General features: G+C 45.6%; 1 protein-coding gene across 7 annotated transcripts in view; it reads right to left on the bottom strand.

The window, feature by feature from the left end:
* LOC132833450 (PH and SEC7 domain-containing protein 3-like) overlaps positions 1-26,995 on the bottom strand; it is a 439,179-nt gene that overhangs the window by 141,333 nt on the left and 270,851 nt on the right. For all 7 annotated transcript variants that reach the window (XM_060851749.1, XM_060851748.1, XM_060851750.1 and 4 more), the window contains 3 exons: positions 9,904-10,101; positions 5,963-6,043; positions 3,462-3,574 (listed from right to left, as the gene is read on the bottom strand). In XM_060851749.1, coding sequence (XP_060707732.1) covers positions 3,462-3,574; positions 5,963-6,043; positions 9,904-10,101 — 392 coding nt within the window. The remainder of the gene's footprint in view (positions 1-3,461; positions 3,575-5,962; positions 6,044-9,903; positions 10,102-26,995) is intronic.

Here is a 26,995-nt window from a genome sequence, read left to right as displayed (position 1 = left end):
TTTCCTGATGAGGGCAAGATGAAAAGCTTTGACCAAATGTGTCTTTTCTCAGCTAAACTTGAACAAACATACTTTGGCAGTTTTTACCATCGTAAGATTAGCTGCAAAACCTGCAGAGCAGAAGATCTAGTCAATGCATAGTCACCCAATGTAACCTGTCATACCCACAAAATTTAATTCACTATGGAGCAGAAATCAATCACTGTGCAGCATCTTGAAGACAGAAGAAATTAGAAGGCAGTAAATATTTAAGTGAAGTGATGGGGCTAGCAAACAGTTCAGCTCCCTGTTTGAGTTTATTACTTCCTGGATGAAGCAGTTGGGTTGTGCTTTTAGCTAATAGATGGTGGGAAGATCCAGTTGCCAAATCTCAGCAGCCACCAACGTGATGGGAAGGCAATTGGTAGAGGGAGCAGATATTATTGATCGTGGAGCAATGACTAATCTAATCTCTTGTATCAAGAGCAGGTTAAAAAGTGTGGGGTCCGTGTGAGTACATAGATATCACTGGTAAACAGCAGAATGCCTTCTATTATCCTGTCAATAACTCGACATATTATTGGAGATGGAGTCATTTTCTATCAGATGGTTATATGGAGTGAAATGAAGTCCTCAGACAGGGAGAGCATTGGGAACCCATTGCAGACATGCAACACTTAGTATTCATCGTGTCTCAAAGTACTCACATAACAAATATAAAATCTTATATCATGTTTAATCATTGCTGGACTCCCTGGAATTCTTCATTGTTGTGCTAATGGTAAACACCAGCACTGCAGCATCTGTGCATGTGACCTCAACTGTCAGCAAGAGTCCTTAGACATAGCGTTCTCCAGGGCGGATGGTGTTATGGTGGCAATCAGTATTCCCTCTAAACTGCAGCCACTCAGCGTCACTAGCCTTAGATACTCTATCTAGTGCTCTGGGGACTCAGGTATAAATCACACTATGGCTATTGGTGGAATTCAAAATTAATTAATAAATCTTGAATTGAAAATTATGGTGGCCACAAAATGATAATTGATTGACATAAAATCCTGTCAGGTTCCCTAATGCCCTGTAGGGAAGGAAATCTGCCACCCTTACCGCAGTCTGGCTTACATGTGACTGCAGATCCACAGTCCTCTGAAATGGCCGAGCAAGCCATTCAGTTCAAGGGCAATTAGAGATGGACATCAAATACTGACTTTGTCAGTGTCCCCTGCATAAAAGAATAAATGTAACATTCTGTGGTTTGAGTGGTTTTTGTTTTCAGTTGCAAATGAAAGTAAATACACAAAGAAAATGAACTCGCTTCTCTAATGTCCTTGATGCTAAATGCCTCATAGATTTTCTACCGTTAGCAGACTCCTCCAGAGATCAAACAGAGACCAGAATATGTTGAATACGTAACAGAGAGAGGAAAAACCTTTTGTTTTTAAATCGAGAGGCATTAAAATGCGCAATCATTAGACTGGAAGAGAAATGCGGTGAATAACCTTTCACCATGTGGAGAGACCCCTGGGTGATGATCATCGTGAGATTATTAGATTCAACTTGACTTGCCAAACCAAGATGGAAGAAACTGCCAACATCTGCACTAAGTTAAATAAGCAAAACAGCAGATGGTTTGAGCAATGTTGACTGTGGTCAGATAAATAAGGGGAAAACTTTTAAAACAATTCTTTGCAGACCAAAGCATGGTAATCCACAAAGGTTAAAAAGCTAGGGAGACCAAGCTGAAATGGTCAGGTCCTCAGGCAAATCAAACAAATGGGAAATATTTCAAATCAGTGCAAGGTAAATACTTCTCTTTTACGTTTAGCAAGGCTGACTAAAGTGACAACGGTGAAGGGGACTGGGCATAAAGGTAAAGTCACCATAGTGTAACCAGGCCAAAGGGCTGCTCTCATCTGCAAGAGAGAGAGGGAGAGAGAGAGAGAGAGAGATGACTGGTTGTCATTTTACCTGAGGTGTACCACATCTCAGGTGAGGGGAGTGATTGAGGATTGGTGACCTCAGCCAATGCATCAGTTGAACCCATGCTGTTGTGACACTCTGCACCGCAAGTCGGCCCTGTGGCTCAGTGGTTAATACTGCTGCCTCACAGCACCACAGACCAATTCCACCAGTGAGCGACTGTGGAGTTGGCACATTCTCCTCGTGTCTGCATGGGTTTCCTCCGGATGTCCTGATTCCCTCCCACAGTCCAAAGATGTCGAAAGCTTAGGTGGATTGGCCATGCTAAATTGCCCATAGTGTCCAGTGATGTGTAGGTTAGGTGGATTAGCCATGGGAAACGTAGGGTTACAGGAATAGGGTAGGGAAAGGGTCTGTGTGGGTTGCTCTTCGGAGGTTCGGTGTGAACTCGATGGGACCTGTTTTCACAGTGTAGGAACTCTATAAACTAGCTAACTGAGCTCACCAACCCCCCTCCATTGGCAATAAATGCAGCATTGAGAGCTATGTTTGGAGCCAGAGGGGCATTGAAAAACATGAAGGGCTGCTACAGTATTCTGTTGCATAGATTTGGGTCAAGTCTCAGCTTATGGCTGAGCTGTTGGTGTTGTGTGGCATAATTCTTTATTACTTAGTATGATGTTGCAGTTATTGATAACTCAGTGCTCAAATTTAGCATGTAAATATTGATTTGGGCATAATCCTAGACAGGAATTAAAACAGACAAGGGTGTTGTTGTGCATAATGCTTCCCCTAAGTATGCGTAAGGAACATGGGAGTGTTTTGTCCAAAATGGGCTGATACATACAGATGTTCTAATGGCTCTGGGTTAGAGCACATGTACTCGGGAGGATGGGGAGAATAAATTGCACCATTCTGGGACACAGCAGTCTTGATGGACCAGCTGGACTGGTCATAGCTTCCTGTGGGTCATGCACCTGAGCTAATCCCAGTTTGTTTCATATTTCAAAACTATACTTTACTCATATATATATATATATATATATATATATATAACACACACACTCAAGCAGTTCCGTTCTGGACAGTAGAATATGTAGAAAATAAACAAACATGGGAGTTTGACTGTATCCAACAAACAAAACCAAAGGCTTCAATTGCTTGTGCATGATTATATTTATATATATTTGAGGCACTGGGAGGGTCAAATAACTGAACCCTTTTAACCTCAGCAAAAATGCCCGAGACAGGGGTCTTTCTGCACTGCCCCTTGGCGTCAGCTGGCCCAAGTCTTAGTGTGTTCCTCAGCCAGTCTGCAACACTCAGTCAAGGTCAACTCCTTGCACTGGAAGACCAACAAGCTTAAAGCAGACCAAAGAGCGTCTTTCACCAAGTTGACGGTCCTCCAGCCGCAGTTGATGTTTGTCTCAACGTGCACACCATAGAACACAGAGCCCCGCGTCATGGAGCTGCTCGGGATAAACCTCAACAAAACCCATGGTCTTCCACTCTGCTTGCAAACACAGATCTGTGACCACACACCCCACAGTCTGAAGACCTACCTTGAGAAGGAATAGTGCCCATGTTACACTGATAGTATCGTTCGGAGAAGTGGATTAATACCCGCTCTCGCTCCTGAGTCTCCCCCATTAGTGCAAATGCTTTCAAGAAAAATCTGCAATGGAACAGGACAAACACAAAGGGACACCATTGATGCCATGCTGTAAACTTTTCATTTGAGTACATGTGACAATAAAGCTAATTCAATTCAATAAATACTTGATGTACAAATTTAACATGAGATATCGGCGCCTAGGTAAACTAAATATAAAATCTAGCTTGTAATTAAACATAGGCAAATTCCTGAAAGTCTGGCAGTTCAATGCCCAGACCTTAGAGGCTTTCTCTCAGAATCTGCTAGGAATTCTTGCCCCGAGGTAATAATGGACTGTTGGTATTAGGTTCAATGTGGAGGTGTTGGACTGAGGTGGACAAAGTTAAAGATCACACAACACCAGAGCACTCTGAAAGCTGGTAATTCCAAATCTACCTCTTGGGCTATAACCCAGTGTTGTGTAATTTTTAACTGTATATTAGGTTCGCAATACTTGTTGACTATCTGAACTCTGGCAGCTTACCTATTGTTCCTGAGCACCCTTTCATTGTGGTGTGTAAAACTGGAGAATTAACATTAATATCAGACGTTGTATGGCATGTCTTCATGTCAGAGCGATAAAATCCTACCTACCAATCCTTTCTTACATAAAACCATGTAAGGAAGTTGTGCCACATTTAAACACCTGCTCTTTACTCTGGAAACTGTACTATTTTCTTTTTGGAAATACTTTAGCAGACGTCGACATAAATCATGTGTGAAACAGCTTATTTGACAATACCTCAACTATGGAGGAAGAAATTGCATGCTTGCCACGAGGCTGGACAGACTGATACACTCATTTGAGTGGCCAGTAACAAAGTGCGGTGGAGATTTCACAAAACCTCTGCCCCTTGCTGTGGTTCTGTTCGCCGAGCTGGAAGTTTTTGTTGCAAACGTTTCGTCCCCTGGCTAGGCGACATCATCAGTGCTTTGGAGCCTCCTGCGAAGCTTAGGAACCGGAGTTGTTCGTATGTGGCGGTTAGCGCAGGATTCCCATTTCCTGGCTTGTCTCAGCGTCTCTCGCCCGTAAGTGTTCAAAGTTTGTGCGAAGATTTGTAGCTCGGGTGCTCGTTGTTGTGGTTCTGTTCGCCGAGCTGGAAGTTTTTGTTGCAAACGTTTCGTCCCCTGGCTAGGCGACATCATCAGTGCTTTGGAGCCTCCTGCAACCTCTGCCCCTCTACAAATCTTTTTCATGAGTGCAATAGCTTTCCAACACCCCAGCAGCAACATCAGAAGTCAGGCCAATCCCTCCCACCTCACCAAAAAGGGACAGCAAAATGGGCAGAAAAAGATGAATCTCCAGCCAAAAGGATCAAAGGAAAGGGAATCTAAGGGATCGAGACGAAACAGCTCGTCGATGTGTAAAAGCAAAGGCGGGTGTAGTATTCATGTGCTACCAGTAGCTGTCGCTGTCACATCTCCAGTACAACGCTCATCAATTGAGATGCCCGTTCTCAGAACAAACAGATTCTCGGATTGAGCAGGAACCAAGGACAAGAATGCTCTCGCAATGCTCGATCAAACCACAAGAAGATACATCGAAGATATTGCCTCTTCAGCTTAGAGCTGCTGTTTCCTTTCTTGCAAATAAGTGGTAGATGGTGTGGGAAAGATGTGAACCGGTGGTGGTGCTGGTTGGTGGGATGTGGGCAGTCAAAGCAACAGGGAAATTGTGTATTATCCTGAACTGCAAACTTGCACGGTCACTTCAGACAACCTATTGATGCTCAGTCCAGCCTGTGCATCAACTCTGCAGCTCTGACATTCCTGTGTGGGGGAAGAGGGTCAACTCTCATTACCACCTGATGAAATCCAGAAAACGGGCCACATTTCAGTTCCACTAAGTTTAGAGCAGAGCTTTAAGTTCCCGTTGAGGGTGCGATTTCCTATACTGCAATGATGAGTGAACACACTGCAAAATAGACTTGCATTGGCTTTAAAGAGCTTAGAGACATCCTGAGCTTGTGAAAGGTGCTATATAAATGCATTTTCCTCTGTGAGTCTTCAACACGCTCCCCCATGCTTATACAGATAGGTGAGATAGGGAGAGACCACCCCTTTAACAGGAAATTCCAATCGTTGCGACCTTGGTAGCTCGCAATTGAGACCTCAGAGACTTGCTAAAGATTTCAAGCTCTCACTAGTATGTGGTTCTTGATCCCTGATGGTATCCAGCACCTTCTCTCCTGTCAGTCTGGCTCCAGACAGAAGCCAAGTCTTGGGAGGGAAAACAAAATTTGACCTCCAGCCCAATTGGAACTCGGGAGACGTGACAGAGACAGCAGCAAGTTATTTGAAACAGTGAATGGAATGGAGCTGCAATTGGCGAACGTCAGGCAATGCTCAAAACAGAAAGCAGCATTCGGGGGACAAGGACACTGTCACACATAATAACCTCCAGCTTACCTCAGTGATTGGTCCAAGGTCATGCCAGTGAAGTCAAAAAATCTGAGGTATTCTTCAGCCACTAACTTGCTGAAGTCATTACTGCGAAGTAGAGAGAGAGAGAGAGAGCTGGTTATCTTCATGTCATCAGCATGAGCCTCTATTCTCTTCAAACAACCTTGGACCACTGAACTTCAGACTTGCAAATACAAATCTTTCTTAACCCAATTTGAAAATGGAGCTCCTTATGAGAAGCAATCGCCCAATGTGTTGGCACAGTTTCACAAATATCAATTGTGTGTTGGTACCTCACTGAAGTGCTTACTCATCTGAAAGTCTGCTGATGATGTTGTCCAGACACTCAGCCTGATCCTATCTTCATGTAACTTTTAAAAACTTATGGGTAAGATTCTTCACCAAAGATAGTGAGGTGCTATCACTTTTAGCCCAGCTGCGGAGAAGGTAGCTCAGAAAGACTAGGAACTTAACAGGAAGTTCTGGTCCCTGGGTCAACCAAGGTCTGGCAAGTCATGAGTAGGCCATTCAGCCCCTTGACTATGCTCTGCCATACAGTTAGTGGAAAAGATTTAGAGAGATAATAGCCAAAGGCAGGCAAATGGTACTAGTTTAGTTTGGGAAACTTAGTGAGTATGGGCGAGTTCAATGAAATGTCTGTGTCTGTGCTGTATGACTCATTGGCATGTCCTCTCCATCTTGGTTTCACAGTCCACAATCCCTCCCCCCCGCTCCCGCTCCCCCCCCCACCCCCCCCCCCGACACACACACACACAACACACACACCAACTGACCAATGGAGGAGGGAATGTATATCTGTCCTTCCATGTGTTCATGCTGGACCCCTTTAAGCACAAATTCTTCTCTCCCATTCTAATCCAAGGTAACACAATAACACCAGAGCTTTTGTTTCACAAGGCATTTATAATCCATGACAAATATAATTGACCCAAAAAGTATGGTAGTCATTGCTGTGCACAACAGTTGTTCCCTGTGTGATCATTATGCAAACTGATGACATATGGTTTCAATTGAAAAGCTCAAGTTGATCATACACAATTCAAAAGGATTGAACCTCACAGTTTTACTTTTCAACATAATAAAGCTGTCTTTTCTGGTTTGATCTCTACTATCATCCCTGGCTTCAATTATGGAGGCAGTAGAGATCAAACAGTAGTAGCTGTCATTGCAAATAAATACATATAAAAAGGAAAGTGTTACCAACGAATCCTCCGCAATTTTAGTAAATTCAGCCCCTGATCTATGAAGGCTGACTTTTAAGTGACAATGAGTTATAGTAGGCCTTCTTCAAACAGGAAGCACTACGACTGGGGAGTGTCACTAAAGGAAATAAATTTGATTGTCTTTCACATGAAAGCAAGCCTAGGACCTTTGATCACAGATAATGTGTACAGGAAATGGTGAGGAAAGCACTAGTCTGGTTATTCCATTCAAGCAACCTAACAGTGAGTGAGATAAACAGCTCTTTAGAAGTAGACACTAATCAAACTCATACAATATTTTAGCTTCAATTCTGTTAATCAATAGTTTCAATGAATGTACACCTTAGTCATTATGAGCTTTGCAGAATGGTGATCATTATGTCAGAAAGAAGACAAGGCAATGAGTAAAGAAAGCAAAGAACAGGAAAGAGATCTATAAGGCCATTATTTATGAAGTGTCCTTTGTGACCCCAGGACACCCCCATGTCCATGGAGTATTTACATGTCTTTCTGGACTGCTAGCACAGTGGTTAGTACTGCTGCCTCACAGCGCCAGAGACCCGGGTTCAATTCCCGCCTCAGGCAACTGCCTGTGTGGAGTTTGCACATTCTCCCCATGTCTGCGCGGGTTTCCTCTGGGTGCTCTGGTTTCCTCCCACGATCCAAAAAAAATATGCAGGTTAGGTGAATTGGCCATGCTAAAGTGCCCGTAGTGTCAAATGAAGGGATAGATGGAGCGGAGTGGGTATGGGTGGGTTGCTCTTCGAAGGATTGGTGTGGACTTGTTGGACCGAAGGGCCTGTTTCCAGACTGTAAGTAATCTAATCTAATCCAGTGATATTATAATGACACCACCACTGTTGTAATACCTGAGCCAATTTGCACATTGCAAACTTCCACTAATAGCATAAGACCATAAGATATAAGAGCAAAGGTATGGCCATTCAGCCCATTGAGTCTGCTCTGCCATTCAAAGAGCTCATGGCTGATCTGGTAATCCTCAATTCACTCTCCTGCCTTTTCCCCATAACACTTGATTTCCTCACAGATTAAATGTTTGTCTATCGCTGTCTCGAATCTACTTAATGACGTAGCCTCAACAGCCTTCTGCAGTAAAGAATTACACAGATTCACTACCTCTGAGAAAAGAAATTTCTCCCATTTCTGTTTTAAATGTCCAAATCTGGATTCTGAGATGAAGGCCTCTGGTCCTCGACACTCCCACAAGGATAACAAACATTTCCCCATCTACTGTGCCAAGTCCCCTCAGAACCCTGCATGTTTTAATAAAACCACCTCCCATTCTTCTACATTCCAATGATACACGCCCAAACAACTCAATCGCCTCCCATAAAACTGTCCCTTCATACCAGCACAGTGAACCTAGTCTGGTCTGCCTCCAATGCCAATATACCTTTCCTGAGATAATGGGCCTAAAACTGTTCACAGTATTCCAGCTGTACTCTGACCAGTACCTTGTATAGTTTTAGCAAAACCTCCTTTCATTTATACTCCATTCCTTTTTGAAATAAAGTATAGCATTCCATGTGCCTTCCTGATTAGCCGCTGAATATGGATGCTAGTGCTTTAAGGTTCATGGATGAGGAATTCAAAATCCCTCTGTTCTCAGCTTTCTGAAGTCTTTAACCATGTGATTAATATTCAGCTCCTCTATTCTTCCCAGGAGTTGGAGATTTGACATTTTGAGCGTGAGCTCTTAGTCAGAAACATTGATTCTCCTGCTCCACGGATGCTTCTGGACAGGCTGTGCTTTTCCAGGACCACACTTTTTGACTCTGACCTCCAGCATCTGCAGGGCTCACTTTCTCTTCTACTCTTCCCACCATACCTCTCATTTCCCACATCAAATTCTAATCTAAGTAATGAGGTAATGACCAAATAAACTGACTTAGCAATGATGGTCAGGGAGTAAATATTTGACAAAACACCAGAAGAACAGAGATTGGGTTTAATATCTTATTTCAGACCTGACAATACGAGGCTACCCCAGTATTGATTTGATGAATAAACCTGGATTAGGGTCAGGAGCAGGCAGGTAGGACTAGTTTATTTTGGGATTATGTTTGGCATGGACTCGATGGACCAAAGGATCTGTTTCCGTGTTGTATGACAGTATGACTAAAAAAGAGTCTCCATCTCCTTTAATGGTCTTCTACATCACAATTAGATCACGTTCTAATCTTCCAATTGTTGTAGCTGAGAGTTAAAGGCAATGGGCTGCTAATCCATTGTGCTCTGGTCCCTATCATATTCATGTTAATTATTTAAAGGGGTCTCCGTGACAGTGATGTTGTCCAGAAGGTCCAGATTCATATCCCATTTGCCACAGAGGTGAGCTCAAGCAGGCCAACTCAAAGATCATTCATAAGCCTGGATATTTTGATAGTGCTACATAAAGTCACCAAAATCCCACTGTAGACAACTGTCAACTGATAGAGAGAGAGAGAGCAAGAGAAAGAGAGAGAGAGAGAGAGAGAGAGAGAGAGAGAGAGGGGAAGATGGTGGTTTAACCTGAGGATCACCACACCTCAGGCAAGATGGAGAGTTTGGGAACGAGAATCACTCCTGGTAACTGCAGCCAGTGTGAGAATGAACCCCGTGATGTAGACAGACCAACTTTTCAGCCAAGTGACCCCTTGATTGTGAATCAGCCAAATTTGAATTCGTAAAAGCTTCCCAGTCAACAGATATGCTCAGACTTACTTCTTCCCCAAGTGCCTCGCGACGTCAGATCGTTTGAACCCTTCGAGATTGTAGAGACGCTTCGCCAGCCTCTTGGCTGCCTCCAGGTCACTCTTATTGCCATTGGTCACCACATCAGTGCTGCTATGGAGTTCCAGCTGCTCCATGCTGTCCGCTTCAAGGTCCCCATCTGGAAGCATTTCCTTTAGGCCGCAATCACTACAGTTAAAAAAGAATGGAAGTGGGAAAATATTTAGTTACAGCGTCACCAACATTTGAACACCGCATGTACAAAGAAAGGAGCAGATTGATGGGGAAAGCTGTGGGGACAAGCTCAAGGGGGAAAAAAAGCAGAAAACACTCCAAAATATCAGGCAACATCGCTTCAGAGTAACAGAGTTAACAAACATCCACTTGAACCAAACTGGCCTCTCAGAAAACTAAGATTATCAGAGTACTCAGAGGCTATACATCTTGCTTCATATTACAACTATTGGACTTGAAAGGTGGGGTGAGAGTGACTGCCCTTGATATCACAGCAGGACCTGAGCGGGTCCAGCATCAAAGAGCGAGGTGCTGCATTTTGGGAAAGCAAATCATCGCAGGACTTATACACGTAATGGTAAGGTCCTAGAGAGTGTTGCTGAACAAAGAGACCTTGGAGTGCAGGTTCATAGCTCCTTGAAAGTGGAGTCGCAGGTAGGTAGGTTAGTGAAGGCAGTGTTTGGTATGCTTTCTTTTATTGGTCAGAGTATTGAGTACAGGAGTTGGGAGATCATGTTGCAGCTGTACAGGACATTGGTTAGGCCACTGTTGGAATGTTGCATGCAATTCTGGTTTCCTTCCTATCGGAAAGATGTTGTGAAACTTGAAAGGGTTCAGAAAAGATTTACAAGGATGTTGCCAGGATTGAAGGATTTGAGCTTGAGTTATAGGGAGAGGCTGAACAGGCTGGGGCTGTTTTCCCTGGAGCGTCGGAGGCTGAGGGGTGACCTTATAGAGGTTTACAAATTATGAGGGCATAGATAGGGTAAATAGGCAAAGTCTTTTTTCCTAGGGTCGGGGAGTCCAGAACTAGAGGGCATAGGTGTAGGGTGAGAGGGGAAAGATATGACAGAGACCTAAGGGGCAACTTTTTCACACAGAGGGTGGTATGTGTATGGATTGAGCTGCCAGAGGAAGTGATGGAGGCTGGTACAATTGCAACATTTAAGAGGCATTTGGATGGGTATATGAATAGGAAGGGTTTGGAGGGATATGGGTCAGGTGCTGGCAGGTGGGACTAGATTGGGTTGGGATATCTGGTCGACATGGATGGGTTGGATCGAAGGGTCTGTTTCCATGCTGTACATCTCTGTGACTCTTTAACTCGAAATCAAAAACCTATTTTTATAGAATCAACACGAATTCAACATTGGAAACACAAACCTGGGTTAGAATTCCACTTTTTTCTAATCTGTACCATAAAAACATCGAAAATAGGAGCATGAAGAGGTTATTCGGCCCTCTGAGCTTGCTCTACTATTCATTACGATCACGGCTGATCTTCCATTTCAGTACACTGTTCACCACTCTCTCACCATATCCTTTGATCATCTTCTTGAAAACATTCAATGTTTTGGCTTCTGTGGCTGAGCATTCCATAGGTTCATCATTGTCTGGTTGAAATTTCTCCTTATCTCAGCCAAAAATGGCGAGATGCTTAGATTGTGACCCCTCGTTCTCGACTCCTTAGTCCTTGGGATCACCATTCTTCTAATCATTCTTCTCATCTCCAGTCTGTATCGTCCTAACCAGTCCAGAGTTCCATAATACGTCAGTCCTGTCATTCCAAGGATCAGTCTGGTAGACCATCGCTGCATTCCCACCACAGCCTGAAATCCTTCCTCAAATAAAGTGACCAAAACTGCACACAATACTCCAGGTGTAGTCTCACCGAGAACTGTGTACTACCACATCAAGACATCCCTGCTCCTGAACTCGAATCCTCTCTCTATGAAGATCAACATACCATTTATCTTCTTCACTAGCTTCTGCATCTGTATCTTTGGTGTTCTGAGGAAGGGTCACTCAACCCGAAACGTTAACTCTGATTTCTCTCCACAGATACTGCCAGACCTGCTGAGCTCTTCCTACAATTTCTCCTTTTGTTGCTGATTTACAGCATCTGGAGTTCTTTCAGTTTTTAATTAAAGTATTGGCTTTTCCCTAACGTAATATCTAGTCAGCAAAAAATTAAGCTAGATTAACAGATACAAGAATGTCGGTGTTCTTCTAACAACGTATCAATGGAAAGGTCCAATTAAAACCAACAAGCCTCGTGCACAAAAAGTACCGATTGGACACAATAAAATAGCAACTAACAACCTATGTCATTGAAGAAGAAGAATAATGGCATGAAGAATGACACAGGAGGTAGGAATGACAGGCGGTGTAAAGGCAAACTTTGGATTTTACTTGCAGAGGGTTAGGGTGCAATACTGCATCTTGCTTCAGAACAGAACAAAAAGGGTGGGTATGTTCACTGTATTTCTAACATGCTTGGGAAGATTACGCTACTTTGGACTTATGATCCATAAAACACAGGGTCCTTTCCACACCATGTGCTTCGGGAGCAGAAGCAGGCCATTCAGCCCATTAAGTAGACGGTTGGAGGAAGAGCGCCTCATCTTCCGCCTGGGAACCCTCCAACCACAAGGGATGAACTCAGATTTCTCCAGTTTCCTCATTTCCCCTCCCCCCACCTTGTCTCAGTCGATTCCCTTGAACTCAGCACCACCCTCCTAACCTGCAATTTTCTTCCTGACCTCTCCGCCCCCACCCCACTCCGGCCTATCACCCTCACCTTGACCTCCTTCCACCTATCGCATCTCCATCGCCCCTCCCCCAAGTCCCTCCTCCCTACCTTTTATCTTAGCCAGCTGGACACACTTTCCTCATTCCTGATGAAGGGCTTGTGCCCGAAACATCGAATTTCCTGTTCCTTGGATGCTGCCTGACCTGCTGCGCTTTAACCAGCAACACATTTTCAGCCCGCATTCAGCCATTAAGCCTGTTCTGCCCTTTAAATATGATCATCCACTTCAATGCTTCTTTCTCTCACGATTCCCATGTTCCTTTATGAGGCTGCAAATTACAAATCTATCAATCTCTATTTAAAACATACTCAATGACTGGGCTTCCTCAGCCATCGGGGGTCAAGAATTCCAAAAGTTCCCATTCCTATCAGTAAAAGAAATGCACCTCATCTCAGATCCACATGGTTTCTGCCTTATTTTGAAATTGCGTTCCAGGCTCCCCAATAGGAGATTCCAAATATGGCAGTAGACTCATTGACAGGGATTGTCATTTTATTATTATTTATCCTTGGGATGTGAATGACAGTGACAAAGCCAACATTTATTCCTCAACACTAACTATCCTTGAGTAGGTAGTGGTGAACCATCTTCTCGAACAGTCACCATCGTCATTGGTAGGCATGGTAACCATGCGCCTAGAAGGTAACAATGAAGCAATAAATATGTGTTTCCAAATCGGGAAAGTGTTTGACTTGGAGGTGACAGCATTTCCAAGTGTCTACTACCTCGTTCAAGATGGCAGAAGGTGTGACTAAGAAAGGTGTTTTTGAAGGTGCCTTAGCAAACTATTGCAGTGCATCTTGTGAATAATACACATTGCCTCAACTATAATGGTATGGGCCATGAATGTTTTTAAGTGGTGTGTGAGGTCCAGTCAAGTGGCCGTTTTGTCCTGGGCAGTATTGAGCTTCCCGAGTGTTCTTGGAGCTAAACACATCCAAACATCACACTCCGAACTTATGCCTTGTGGATGGTGGTCAGACTTTGGGGAGTCAGGAGTTGAATTACATGCCACAGAATTCCCAGTCTCTGAGCTGCTCTTGTCACCACTAACGGCTGATATTTCTGGCCAATGGTATTCAAATATCGGAATTAGTCATAATTCAATCAGCATCATGTGATGGTAAAAGGCAAACTAGCTGGTTCTCAGAACTTATTTATCTCACAATCCTTATAGAATCATAGAATCCCTACAGTAAGGAAACAGGCCATTTGGCCCAACAAGTCCACACCAACCCTCCAAGAGTATCCCACCCAGACCCATCCCCAACCCTATTGCTCTACATTTACCCCTGACTAGTACACCTAACCTACACATCCTGAACGCTACGTGCAATTTAGCCAATTCACCTAACCTGCACATCTTTGGATTGTGGGAGGAAACCAGTGCACCTGGAGGAAATCCACGCAGACAAGGGGAGAACGTGCAAACTCTGCAGTCGCCAGAGGTTGGAATCAAACCCGAGTCTCTGGCGGTGCGAGGCAGCAGTGCTAACCACTGAGCCACCGTGCCATCCTCTTGAGTCCACATCCACTTCGAGAAATCACACACTATTCTCATAAATCGCTGATCAAATTGATTTAACTTCTTAAACTAGATGATGAATCAAAGAAACTGAAAGAAAATTGAGCAATTTCTCCCGCAAAGTGAAAAATACCATTGCAGACAATTATAAACTTTAGACCTGTTTTGAAAACTGACAGGATGACAATTATTGGCATTATGAACGTGAAGTACCTCTTAAATCAACATGAATGCAAATCCAGATAAAATTCCACTTACTCATTAAATGTCATCACTGACGGTCCTGGAGCTCCTCCTATATAATCTGCATCCTAATATTTTCCACTCTGAACCCTCCTATGGGTTGGGAAAGCTCTCCTTAATCACAAGCCTACACTTTTTTCTGTACTTCCTGTGGTAATGCCCCAGATTATTTATTGTTGACACTGGGTGATGTCACAGCAGGACATTCACTGCAGCTTAACAGATGACGCAACAATTCCTCATTCCATGTTGCTATGCGAAATGTATCGTCATGGTTCCTTCTCCATTCCATCACAAAGGCCCCCTTCCCATGCCCACGTAACAACACCCACCCTCAGACACTAAACTGCCTTCAGTCCAGTTGCTGCAGAACCTGTAAGCTCCACTTTCATCACTACCAGATTCAACTACTCAATGCCACACTGGTTTGTTTCCAAAATTTCATCTTTTGTAACCAGGAGCCCAAACAAAACTCTGCTGTCTGTACCCAAATATGCAGCAAGTCCAGCTCCCTGTGCTCATCGAGCTAAAATTGGCTAAACTTTAAATTGTTCAGCTTGATGTTTAAAACCCTTTCATTTCTCTGTCCCTTCTTCCAGTACGATGATCTTTCAAGGAATATGCATTCTTCTAATATAGGCCTCTTCTGTTACATCTACAAGCTTTGAGGGATTGTATGTTCTATCCCTCTGGATAAGCTAAATTACTGAAAAGTTGCCTTGAGGAAGTGAATGACTGGCAAATGGAGTTTAATTTAGATACATGTGAGGTGTTGCATTTTGGAACGGCAAATCAGGCAAGACCTATACACTTAATTAGATTAGATAGATTAGACCCTACAGTGTCGAAACAGGCCCTTCAGCCCAGCAAGTCCACACCGACCCTCCGAAGTGTGACCCACCCAGTCCCACTTCCCTCTGACTAATGCAACTAACACTATAGGCAATTTAACATGGCCAATTCACCTGATCTGGACATCTTTGGACTGTGGGAGGAAACCGGAGCACCTGGAGGAAAACCACGCAGACATGGGGAGAAAGTGCAAACTCCACACAGATGGTCACCCGAGGCTGGAATCGAACCTGGGACCCTGGTGCTGTGAGGCAGCAGTGCTAACCACTGAACCCGTAATGGTAAAGTCCTGGGGAGTGTTGCCGAACAGAGACCTGGGGGTGCAGTTCCTTGAAAGTGGAGTCGCAGGTAGAGAGGGTAGTGATAATGATGTTTGTTATGATTGCCTTTACTGGTCAGTGCATTGAATCTAGGAGTTGGAAGGTCATGTTATAGCTGTGCAGGACATTGATAAGGCCACTTTTGGAATATTATGCGCAATTCTGGTCTCCTTCCTATCGGATGGATGTTGTGAAACTCGAAATGGTTTAGAAAAGAATTGCAAGCATGTTGCCAGGGTTGGTGGATTTGACCTATAGGGAGAGGCTGAATAGGTTGGGGCTATTCTCTCTAGAGCATCGGAGGCTGAGGGGTGACCTTATAGAGATTTATAAAATCACAAGGGGCACAGATAGAATAAATAGCCAAGGTCTTTTCCCCAGTGGAGTCCAAAACTAAAGGGCATCCATTTTAGGTGGGAGGGGAAATGTTTTAAAAAAAAACCTAATGGGCAACTTTTTCATGCCGAGTGGTACGTGTATGGAATAAACTGCCAGAGGAATTGGTGAAGGCTATTAGGATTACAACATTTAAAAGGTATCTGATGGGCATATGAATAGGAAGGGTTTAGAGGGATATGGGCCATATGCTGGCAAATGGGACTAGATTAATTTGGGATATCTGGTATGAGTTGGACCAAAGAGTCTGTTTCCATGTTGTACAATTCTACGAATCTATAACAAGACTTTCTCATTCAAATGATTAGGCCGTGCACAACTGAAACAAAAATTAGACAGGGTTGTCATGGATCTTAGTGCCTCAGCTCAGCACTGGTGGTCACTCCTTCAGCCACCCAGTCCCAAAGCTCGAACATATCTTCCCACAATCTTCTAATCATTCTAGCATGAGGGTTGTCCAATTCCAACCAGGAAAGGTAAATTAACACAGAGTCAAATGAACAGTCACTATGACAGCAGATGGTAAAATTGCCAACAATCAATCTCGAAAACAGTAAAGGAGAACAGAGGAATGATCCCTAACTCTGTGGTTTAGTATCTCAGCTTCTGTGATAACTTTGCTCCTCGACTCTGGACTCTGTGCACTGCCAGTTGTAATCACTCAACCATTGGAGGCCATGCCCTCACTTGCCAAGACCCCAGAAGTCTCCGTTGGCGTTCCGCCGAGGAATGGGGAGGGAGGAATGGTGGCGGCGACTGTTGCTGTCGGTACTGCAGGCAGTGAACCGGCTGCTGTGGCAACGGCGGCTCCATGGGGCCCTGGCAGCTGTCAAGGAATTCCACAATGGGGCTGTGTGAGTGCACGCAGCCGGGGCCAGGAAGGGAGGACTTGCATTTACATAGCGCCCCTCGCTTTATAACCTCCCTCACACCCATTGGGCCAGGCCTCCCCAAACCCTTTCCTAAAAAAAAACTTTTTGTGCCCCACTGCGACTCCACCCCCATTTGGAGGATTGAAAATAGTCACGACTCCCTGGTTGAGACCTGTCAAAGTGTGGCTGGGGAAGGGAGTACAGCTGGAGAGAGGGTGGGGATCCTCTATCACTGAGGTTCAGTGTCTTGGTGCAGAATATGGTGGTTAGAACTCAATCAGAGCTCATGTAGTGGCCCTCACTGCTTTGTAGAGCTCACAACTCCAAAATATAAGCTCATTACACCCCCTCACATCCTTCTTTGTGAGGTCAAACCTCAGCATTGGCAATATTTGACTGAAAAGTTTTCGCTGGAAGGGTGGAGGGGTTTGAAATTCAAGACCCGGTTCATTGGTGGCAGAAACCTTCAACTTGTTTAAAAACACAAGGGGAGGGGGACCAATAGGAGGTCATTGCATTCAGTGGAACTAACGACATTTGGGGGATGGTTTAGATTAGCTCACAGGTCGGTGGAACATAGAACATAGAACATAGAAGGATACAGCGCAGTATAGGCCCTTCGGCCCTCGATGTTGCGCCGACCGAATCCTACCTAACCTATACTAGCCCAATAGCTTCCAAATGCCTATCCAATGCCCGCTTAAATGACCATAAAGAAGGAGAGTTCACCACTGATACGGGCAGGGCATTCCATGAACTCACAACCCGCTGTGTGAAGAATCTACCCCTAACATCTGTCCTATACCTACCACCCCTTAATTTAAAGCTATGTCCCCTAGTAACACCTGACTCCATTAGCGGTAAAAGGTTCTTAGTATCTACCCTATCTAAACCCCTAATCATCTTATACACTTCTATCAGATCTCCCCTAAACCTTCTCTTCTCCAATGAGAACAGCCCCAAGTGCCTCAGCCTTTCCTCATAAGATTTTCCTACCATTCCAGGCAACATCCTGGTAAACCTCCTCTGCACTCGTTCTAAAGCTTCCACATCCTTCCTATAGTATGGCGACCAAAACTGCACACAATACTCCAGATGAGGCCTCACCAGAGTCATCGAGGGCCAAAGGGCGTGTTCACACTGTAATGTTCTATGTTCAACGCATAAAAGTGGATAAATCCCCAGGACCTGATCAGGTGTATCCTAGAACTTTGTGGGAAGCTAGAGAAGTGAATGCTGGGTCCCTTGCTGAGATTTTTGTATCATCGATAGTGACAGGTGAGGTGCTGGAAGACTGGAGGTTGGCAAATGTGGTGCCACTGTTTTAGAAGGGTGGTATGAACAACCAGTGAGCCTGACCTCGGTGGTCAGCAAGTTGTTGGAGGGAATCCTGAGGGACACGATGTACATGTATTTGGATAGGCAAGGACTGATTAGGGATAGTCAACATGGCTTTGTGCATGGGAAATCATGTCTCACAAACTTGATTGAGTTTTTTTGAAGAAGTAACAAAGAGGATTGATGAGGACAGAGCAGTGGATGTGATCTATAGGACTTCAATAAGGCGTTCGACAAGGCTCCCCATGGGAGACTGATTAGCAAGGTTAGATCTCACGGAATAAAGGGAGAACGGGCCATTTGGATACAGAACTGGCTCAAAGGTAGAAGACGGAGGATGGTAATGGAGGGTTGGTCTTCAAACTGGAGGCCTGTGACCTTTGGTGTGCCACAAGAATTGGTGCTGGGTCCACTACTTTTTGTCATTTATATAAATGATTTGGATGTGAACATAAGAAGTATCATTTATTAAGTTTGCAGATGACACCAAAATTGGAGGTGTGGTGGACAGTGAAAGTTACCTCAGAGTACAACGGGATCGTGCTCAGATGAGCCAATGGGCTGAGGAGTGGCAGATGAATTTTAATTTAGATAAATGCTAGGTGCTGCACTTTGGAAAAGCAAATCAGAGCAGAACTTATCCCTTATTGGTAGTGTCCTGGGAAGTGTTGCTGAACAAAAAGACCTTAGAGTGGAGGATCATAGTTCCTTGAAAGTAGAGTCGCAGGTAGATAGGATAGTGAAGAAGGCGCTTGGTATGCTTTCTTTTATTGATCAGAGCACGGAGTGTGGGAGTTGGGAGGTCATGTTCCAGCCATATGGGACATTAGTTAGGCCACTTTTGGAATATTGCATGCAATTCTGGTCTCCCTCCTACTGGAAGGATGTTGTGAAACTTGAAAGGGTTCAGAAAAGATTTATAAGGATTGGAGGATTTGAGTTATAGGGAGAGGTTGAATAGGCTGGGGCTGTTTTCCCTGGAGGGTTGGAGGCTTAGGGGTGACCTTATAAAGATTATAAAATCATGAAGGGCATTGGTCGGATAAATAGACAAGACCTTTTCCTGGGATGGGGGAGTCCAGAACTAGAGGGGATAGGTTTAGGATGAGAGGGGAAAGATATAAAAGGAACTAAGGGGCGACTTTTTCACATAGGTGGTATGTGTATGGAATGAGCTGCCAGAGGAAGTGGTGGAGGCTGGTACAATTACAGTATTTAAGAGGCATCTGATGGGTATATGAATAGGAAGGGTTTGGAGGGATATGGGTCAAGTGCTGGCAGGTGGGACTAGATTGGGTTGGAATATCTGGTCGGCATGGACGAGTTGGACTGAAGGGTTTGTTTCCGCGCTGTACATCTCTATGACTCTATGAGTTCTCTCCCCGTATCGCTCTACCTTGACTTCCTCCTTTAAAACACTCCTCAAAACTGACCTTTCTTCAAACTTCGGGTCACCTGACCCAATGTCCCCTTGATTGCCCTTGATTATGTACTTATTCTCCTGTGAAATACTTTGATATGTTTCAATCGGTGAAAGGTGCTGTATCAGTTCAAGCTGTTGTTGTCACAATTGTGGTCCACCCAGAAGTCACCCAAACTAGGTGAGTCAGAAGGGGATATGAGACTTTCTCTGAAGGCTACACGAGGAGAAGTGAGAATGTGGGATTAGTCACACACACGGCACAGAAACTCGGCGCCTCCTACAATCAATGGACCAAGACCCCAAGTGCATACAGAATCCCACTATACAGAAGGTCATCTTCAGACCGAAAGCATATTCCCTTTCACACAAAGGACAATGATTACAAGGAATAGGTCTCTCAATGGAGGAGTGAAGGTGTAAAGTCCTGAAATCAACTAAGAAACTATTAGGTTCTGTACTAATGGAACAGAGGGGAAAGTGAGAAATATTAGCTCCTACTGGATACATGAATGAAGTCTGAGCATATGGCCCTCCTCATTGAAAAATATCTTGTGAGCTTAAATGATGTTGAGTTATTTCTCCACTGAAATGAGCAGTGGGAATGGTAAATCGCAACGAGAGGAATAAATTAACCGTCTGTTTTCAGATAATAATCCTGACTTGGAAATATACCACCGTTGCTGCATTGTCGCTGAGCCAAAATCCTGGAACTCCATCCTGACAACACTGCGTACTTATAGCCAACGACGCATCGTGCTTCTCACCGCCTTCTCAAGGGCAACTAGGGATGGACAATAAATGCAGACTCAGCCACCAATGCCCCCATCCCATGAATGACTTTTGTTAAGACTTCTAATTGTAGTAGCTTCAAAGAGAAACTCATACTGGGCCTGAAATGTTAACGGTTCCTCTCTCCACAGATGTCAGCCAACCTTCTGAGTTTACCCAGCACTTTTAATTTTTATGGCTAATTACAATAACTTTACTACAAACAAATACAGAATCCTTTGAAAGGATCGGAAGTCTTGTATTTTGATGGTAATTTTGAAAAGGGGAACAAGCCAGTGAGTGACATGATTTAACTAAACAGAACAGGATATTACATGGGACTGAGATTTACCCAATCGTGTAATAAAACTCGATTCATAATGATTATAAACTACCGACACATTTGTACGGTATTCCCATCTTTTGTTTTGAAATAACACAGTCAAAGCGATCAACTAGGCAAATTAGGTGATTCCTAATAAAGGGCTTTTGCCTGAAATGTCAATTTTCCTGCTCCTCAGATGCTGCTTGACCTCGGTGCTTTTCCAGCACCACATTTTTCAACTCTGGTCTCCAGCATCTGCAGTCCTCACTTTCTCCATATCCCTCTAAACCCTTCATATTCATATTCCATCCAGATGCCCTTTAAATGTTGTAACTGTACCAGCCTCCACCACTTCCTCTCGCAGTTCATTCCACACACACACCTTCCTCTGCGTGAAAAAGTTTTCCCTTAGGTCCCTTTTATAGTTTTTCCCTCTCACTGTAAACCTATGCTCCCTAGTTTTGGACTCTCCTAACCCGCAGAAAAGACCTTTCTAAGGTCAACCCTCAAAGGAATGCACCAAACAATGTCATTGAAATGGACAATGCCAACTATCTCAAGTTACAGCCTAGCAAATAGTATAAAATTACTGAGAGAAGAGCCAGGAAGAGTTTTCTCCAGCCAAAAAGCAGATTACAATTCCACTGAGATCAGCCAAACCAAGGTAAAAGGAACAAGGAAGTTCCAGGGCCATTTACATCCAGTACAATAAAATAAAGAACTGAAAATGCTAGAGATCTGAAGCAAACAAAACCTGAGGAAGGTTCACAGGACTCGCAGCATTAACTCTACCTTCTCTCCACAGATACTGCCAGACCTGAGCAGAGTTTCTCCAGCAATTTCTGGTCTTGTTCATTTTACATCCAGTACAAACTTAGTTTTACAGAACTGAGTCCTTACAGTATGGAAGCAGGCCATTCGGCCCATTGAGTCGACATCGACCCTCCAAAGAGCATTGCATCCAAAACTCTGTTCCTATGCTATCCCTTTAACCCTGCATTTCCCATGGCTACTCCATCCAGCCTACACATCCCTGGACACTAAGGGGCAATTTAGCATGGTCAATCCACCTAACCTGCACATCTTTGGGCTGTGGGAGGAAACCGGAGCACCCGGAGGGAACCCATGCAGACACGGGGAGAATGTGCAAACTCCACACAGACAGACAGTCACCCAAGGCTGGAATCAAACCCGGGTTCCTGGTGCTGTGAGGCTGCAATGCTAACCACTGAGCCACCGTGCTAAAATTGCTAAGGCCTTTTAGATGGTTTAATAAACATTGTATCTTGCCCACAAATGTAAACACAACTGACTTCATTAGAACATCACATTTTCACCATTTGACCCCCTTCTAAAAGGCCCCTCTACAATAAGATTTCCTTTTAAGCGGAAAGGCACCTCTAGATGCTCGCTTCGGAAGGAATTTAAGGATCAGAACATCTATTTTTTTATTCATGCATGGGATGAGAGCATGGCTAATGAATGCTAAAATAGCACAGAGACGGAACATTAAAAAGTGTGCGAGATAAGCATTGAACCTAGAATGGAATCTTTGGAATTACTTTAGGTGCTAATATGTTTTCACATGGGGCAGCAATGAAGAAATGAGGTTCAAACCAAAGACAGGATAATAAATCATATGCATTTGGAGGCAACAGCAGTCAAGAATCTTGAACTCCTTTTGCTGTACACAAAAGGAGGACACCCCTCTGTTGAATTTTGCAACATGCAGCTGATTTGTTTAAGGGTGTTGGCCTGTAATTGTTTTTTTGCAGTCACGCACAGGCGACAACTTAAAGGGACCAAACTGTGCACAGCCATGGGCTTCAAACTGCAGTGATGCACATAACTGATACTGGGAGCACTGTACTGTTGGAGGTAACCTTGCTCATGAGAGACACAAAAACAGAGATGTTATCACAGGCTTTGCAATACTTTGTATGTTCTCCAGTTCGGAATTCTTGGGGCCAAATTAGTTCGAGGAGAAAGTGAGGACTGCAGATGCTGGAGATCAGAGCTGAAAATGTGTTGCTGGAAAAGCGCAGCAGGTCAGGCAGCATCCAAGGAGCAGGAGAATCGACGTTTCGGGCATGAGCCCTTCTTCAGGAATGAGCAAAGTGTGTCCAGCAGGCTAAGATAAAAGGTAGGGAGGAGGGACTTGGGGCAGGGGCGTTGGAAATGCGATAGGTGGAAGGAGGTTAAGGTGAGGGTGATAGGCCAGAGTGGGGGTGGGGGCGGAGAGGTCAGGAAGAAGATTGCAGGTTAGGAAGGTGGTGCTGAGTTCGAGGGTTGGGACTGAGACAAGGTGGGGGGGGGGGAAGGGAAATGAGGAAACTGGAGAAATCTGAGTTCATCCCTTGTGGTTGGAGGGTTCCGAGGCGGAAGATGAGGCGCTCTTCCTCCAACCGTCGTGTCACTCTGGTCTGGCGATGGAGGAGTCCAAGGACCTGCATGTCCTTGGTGGAGTGGGAGGGGGAGTTGAAGTGTTGAGCCACGGGGTGGTTGGGTTGGTTGGTCCAGGTGTCCCAGAGGTGTTCTCTGAAACGTTCCGCAAGTAGACGGCCTGTCTCCCCAATATAGAGGAGGCCACATCGGGTGCAGCGGATACAATAAATGATGTGTGTGGAGGTGCAGGTGAATTTGTGGCAGATATGGAAGGATCCCTTGGGGCCTTGGAGGGAAGTAAGGGAGGAGGTGTGGGTGCAAGTTTTGCATTTCTTGCAGATGCAGGGGAAAGTGCTGGGAGTGGAGGTTGTGTTGGTGGGGGGTGTGGACCTGACAAGGGTGTCACTGAGGGAGTGGTCATTTCAGAATACTGATAGGGGAGGGGAGGGAAATATATCCCTGGTGGTGGGGTCCATTTGGAGATGGCAGAAATGACGACGTATATGGAGGTTGGTGGGGTGGTAGGTGAGAACCAGTGGGGTTCTGTCCTGGTGGCGATTGGAGGGACGGGGCTCAAGGGCGGAGGAGCGGGAAGTGGAGGAGATGCGGTGGAGGGCATCATCAATCACGTCTGGGGAGAAATTGCGGTCTTTGAAGCAGGAGGCCATCTGGGTTATTCGGTATTGGAACTAGTCCTCCTGGGAGCAGATGCGGCGGAGACGAAGGAATTGGGAATACGGGATGGTGTTTTTACAGGGGGCAGGATGGGAGGAGGTGTAGTCTAGGTGGCTGTGGGAGTCGGTCGGTTTATAGTAAATGTCCGTGTTGATTCGGTCGCCCGAGATAGAAATGCAAAGGTCTAGGAAGGGGAGGGAGGAGTCTGAGACGGTCCAGGTAAATTTGAGGTCAGGGTGGAAAGTGTTCGTAAAGTGGATGAACTGTTCAACCTCGTCGTGGGAGCACGAGGCAGCGCCGATACAGTCATCAATGTAACGGAGGAAAAGGTGGGGGGTGGTGCCAGTGTAGTTGCGGAAGATGGACTGTTCCACATATCCTATGAAGAGGCAGGCATAGCTGGGGCCCATGCGGGTGCCCATGGCTACTCCTTCGGTTTGGAGGGAGGATTGGAAAGAGAGGTTGCTCAGAGTGAGAACCAGTTCAGTCAGTCAAAGGAGGGCGTCAGTGGAAGGGTACTGGTTGGCACGGCGGGAAAGGAAGAGGCGGAGGGCTTTGAGTCCTACGTGGTGAGGGATGGAGGTGTACAGGGACTGGATGTCCATGGTGAAGATAAGATGTTGGGGACCGGGGAAGCGAAAATCATGGAGGTGATGGAGGGCGTGGGTGGTGTCCCGAACGTAGGTGGGGAGTTCTTGGACTAAGAGGGACAGGACCCGTGTCAAGGTATGCAGAGATGAATTCAGTGGGGCAGGAGCAGGCTGAGACAATGGGTCGGCTGGGGCAGTCAGGTTTGTGGATTTTGGGTAGGAGGTAGAAACGGGCGGTGCGGGATTGTGGGACTATGAGGTTGGAGGCGGTGGATGGGAGATCCCCTGAGGTGATGAGGTTATGGATGGTCTGGGAGATGGGGTCATGGTCAAGGGGGCAGTAGGAGGAGGTGTCCACGAGCTGGCGTTTAGCCTCAGCGGTGTAAAGATCGATGCGCCAAACTACTACCGCGCCTCCAACCTCATAGTCCCACAACCCCACACCGCCCACTTTCACCTCCTGCCCAAAATCCACAAACCTGACTGCCCCGGCCGTTTACTATACGGGCATTTACTATAAACTGACCGACTCCCACAGCTACCTAGACTTCACCTCCTGCCACCCAGCCCCCTGTAAAAGCGCCATCCCATATTCCCAATTCCTTCGTCTCCAACGCATCTGCTCCCAGGAGGACGATTTCCAATACCGTACAACCCAGATGGCCTCCTGCTTCAAAAGACTGCAATTTCCCCCCAGACATGATCGACGATGCTCTCCACCACATCTCCTCTACTTCCCGCTCCTCCACCCTTGAGCCCCGCCCCTCCAATCGCCACCAGGACAGAACCCCACTGGTTCTCACCTACCACCCCACCAACCTCCATATACATCGTATCATCCATCGTCATTTCCGCCACCTCCAAACGGACCCCACCACCAGGGATATATTTCCCTCCCCTCCCCCATCAGCGTTCCGAAAAGACTACTCCTTCCGTGACACCCTTGTCAGGTCCACACCCCCCCACCAACCCAACCTCCACTCCCAGCACCTTCCCCTGCAACCGCAAGAAATGCAAAACTTGCGCCCACACCTCCCCCTTTACTTCCCTCCCAGGCTCCAAGGGACCCTTCCATATCCGCCACAAATTCATCTGCACTTCCACACACATCATTTACTGCATCCGCTGCACCCGATGTGGCCTCCTCTATATTGGGGAGACAGGCCGCCTACTTGCGGAAGGCTTCAGAGAACACCTCTGGGACACCTGGACCAACCAACCCAACCGCCCAGAGGCTCAACACTTCAACTCCCCCTCCCACTCCACCAAGGACATGCAGGTCCTTGGACTCCTCCATCGCCAGACCAGAGCGACATGACGGCTGAAGAAGAGCGCCTCATCTTCCGCCTAGGAACCCTCCAACCACAAGGGATGAACTCAGATTTCTCCAGTTTCCTCATTTCCCCTCCCCCCACCTTGTCTCAGTCCCAACCCTCGAACTCAGCACCACCTTCCTAACCTGCAATCTTCTTCCTGACCTCTCCGCCCCCACCCCCACACCGGCCTATCACCCTCACCTTAACCTCCTTCCACCTATCGCATTTCCAACGCCCCTGCCCCAAGTCCTTCCTCCCTACCTTTTATCTTAGCCCGCTTGACAGACTTTGCTCATTCCTGAAGAAGGGGTCATACCCGAAACGTTGATTCTCCTGCTCCTTGGATGCTGCCTGACCTGCTGCGCTTTTCCAGCAAAACATTTTCAGCCAAATTAATTCTGTATGTTAGAATTTTCTGGGGCCGCACGGTGGCTCAGTGGTTAGCACTGCTGCCTCACATTCGATTCCCGCATCGGGCGACTGTGTGGAGTTTGCACATTCTCCCAGCGTCTGCGTGGGTTTCCTCCGGGCGCTCCTATTTCGGTAAATTGGTACGGTCAGGTAAATTGGCCATGCTAAATTGCCAATAGTGTTAGGTGCATTAGTCAGAGGGAAATTGGGTCTGGGTGGGTTACTCATCGGAGGTTCGGTGTGGACTTGTTGGGCCGAAGGGCTTGTTTCCACACTGTAGGAGATCTAATCTAATCAGAGCGACATTAAGGTGCTAGCATGCAAATAGAAAATGCCACAGATACAAATGTTTACCTGAACCATAGAAACAATCAGTGAGAAGGCATTATTAGATGGCAATAAAGATTGATCCACTTCTCCAAACCCTGCAACCTCCGTACTTTTGCTCCCAAAGTACTATACAAAAAAAAAAGCCAGAACATTGAGGGCACAGGTGGATCTACTGAAAGGATTTTGGGTCAAACCGTCTTTCTTAACAGGCTTCCTCACCACTGTTAATATTACTTGGTACTCCAATGGCCTGGTGGAACTATTCCTCTATGGAAAGCATCAATAGCCATCTCAAGCAGCCAGCAGGTCAGCTACAACAACAACTTGCAATTATATATAGCACCGAGGAAACATGGTTCAAGGGGGCATTAAAACAACACATCATGAGAAGGTATCTCAGGTGAATAATACCTCAGTCAAGGCGTTTGGTTTCAGGAGCATCTTCAAGGGGGAACTCAAGAGGTTGGTACGAGGCACAGGGAGGTT

The sequence above is a fragment of the Hemiscyllium ocellatum genome, chromosome 36 (genome assembly GCF_020745735.1).
Source record: "Hemiscyllium ocellatum isolate sHemOce1 chromosome 36, sHemOce1.pat.X.cur, whole genome shotgun sequence".
Lineage (NCBI taxonomy): Eukaryota > Metazoa > Chordata > Chondrichthyes > Orectolobiformes > Hemiscylliidae > Hemiscyllium > Hemiscyllium ocellatum.
Note: the sequence above shows the minus strand (reverse complement) of the source record. Positions and strands in the feature narration are given on the sequence as shown.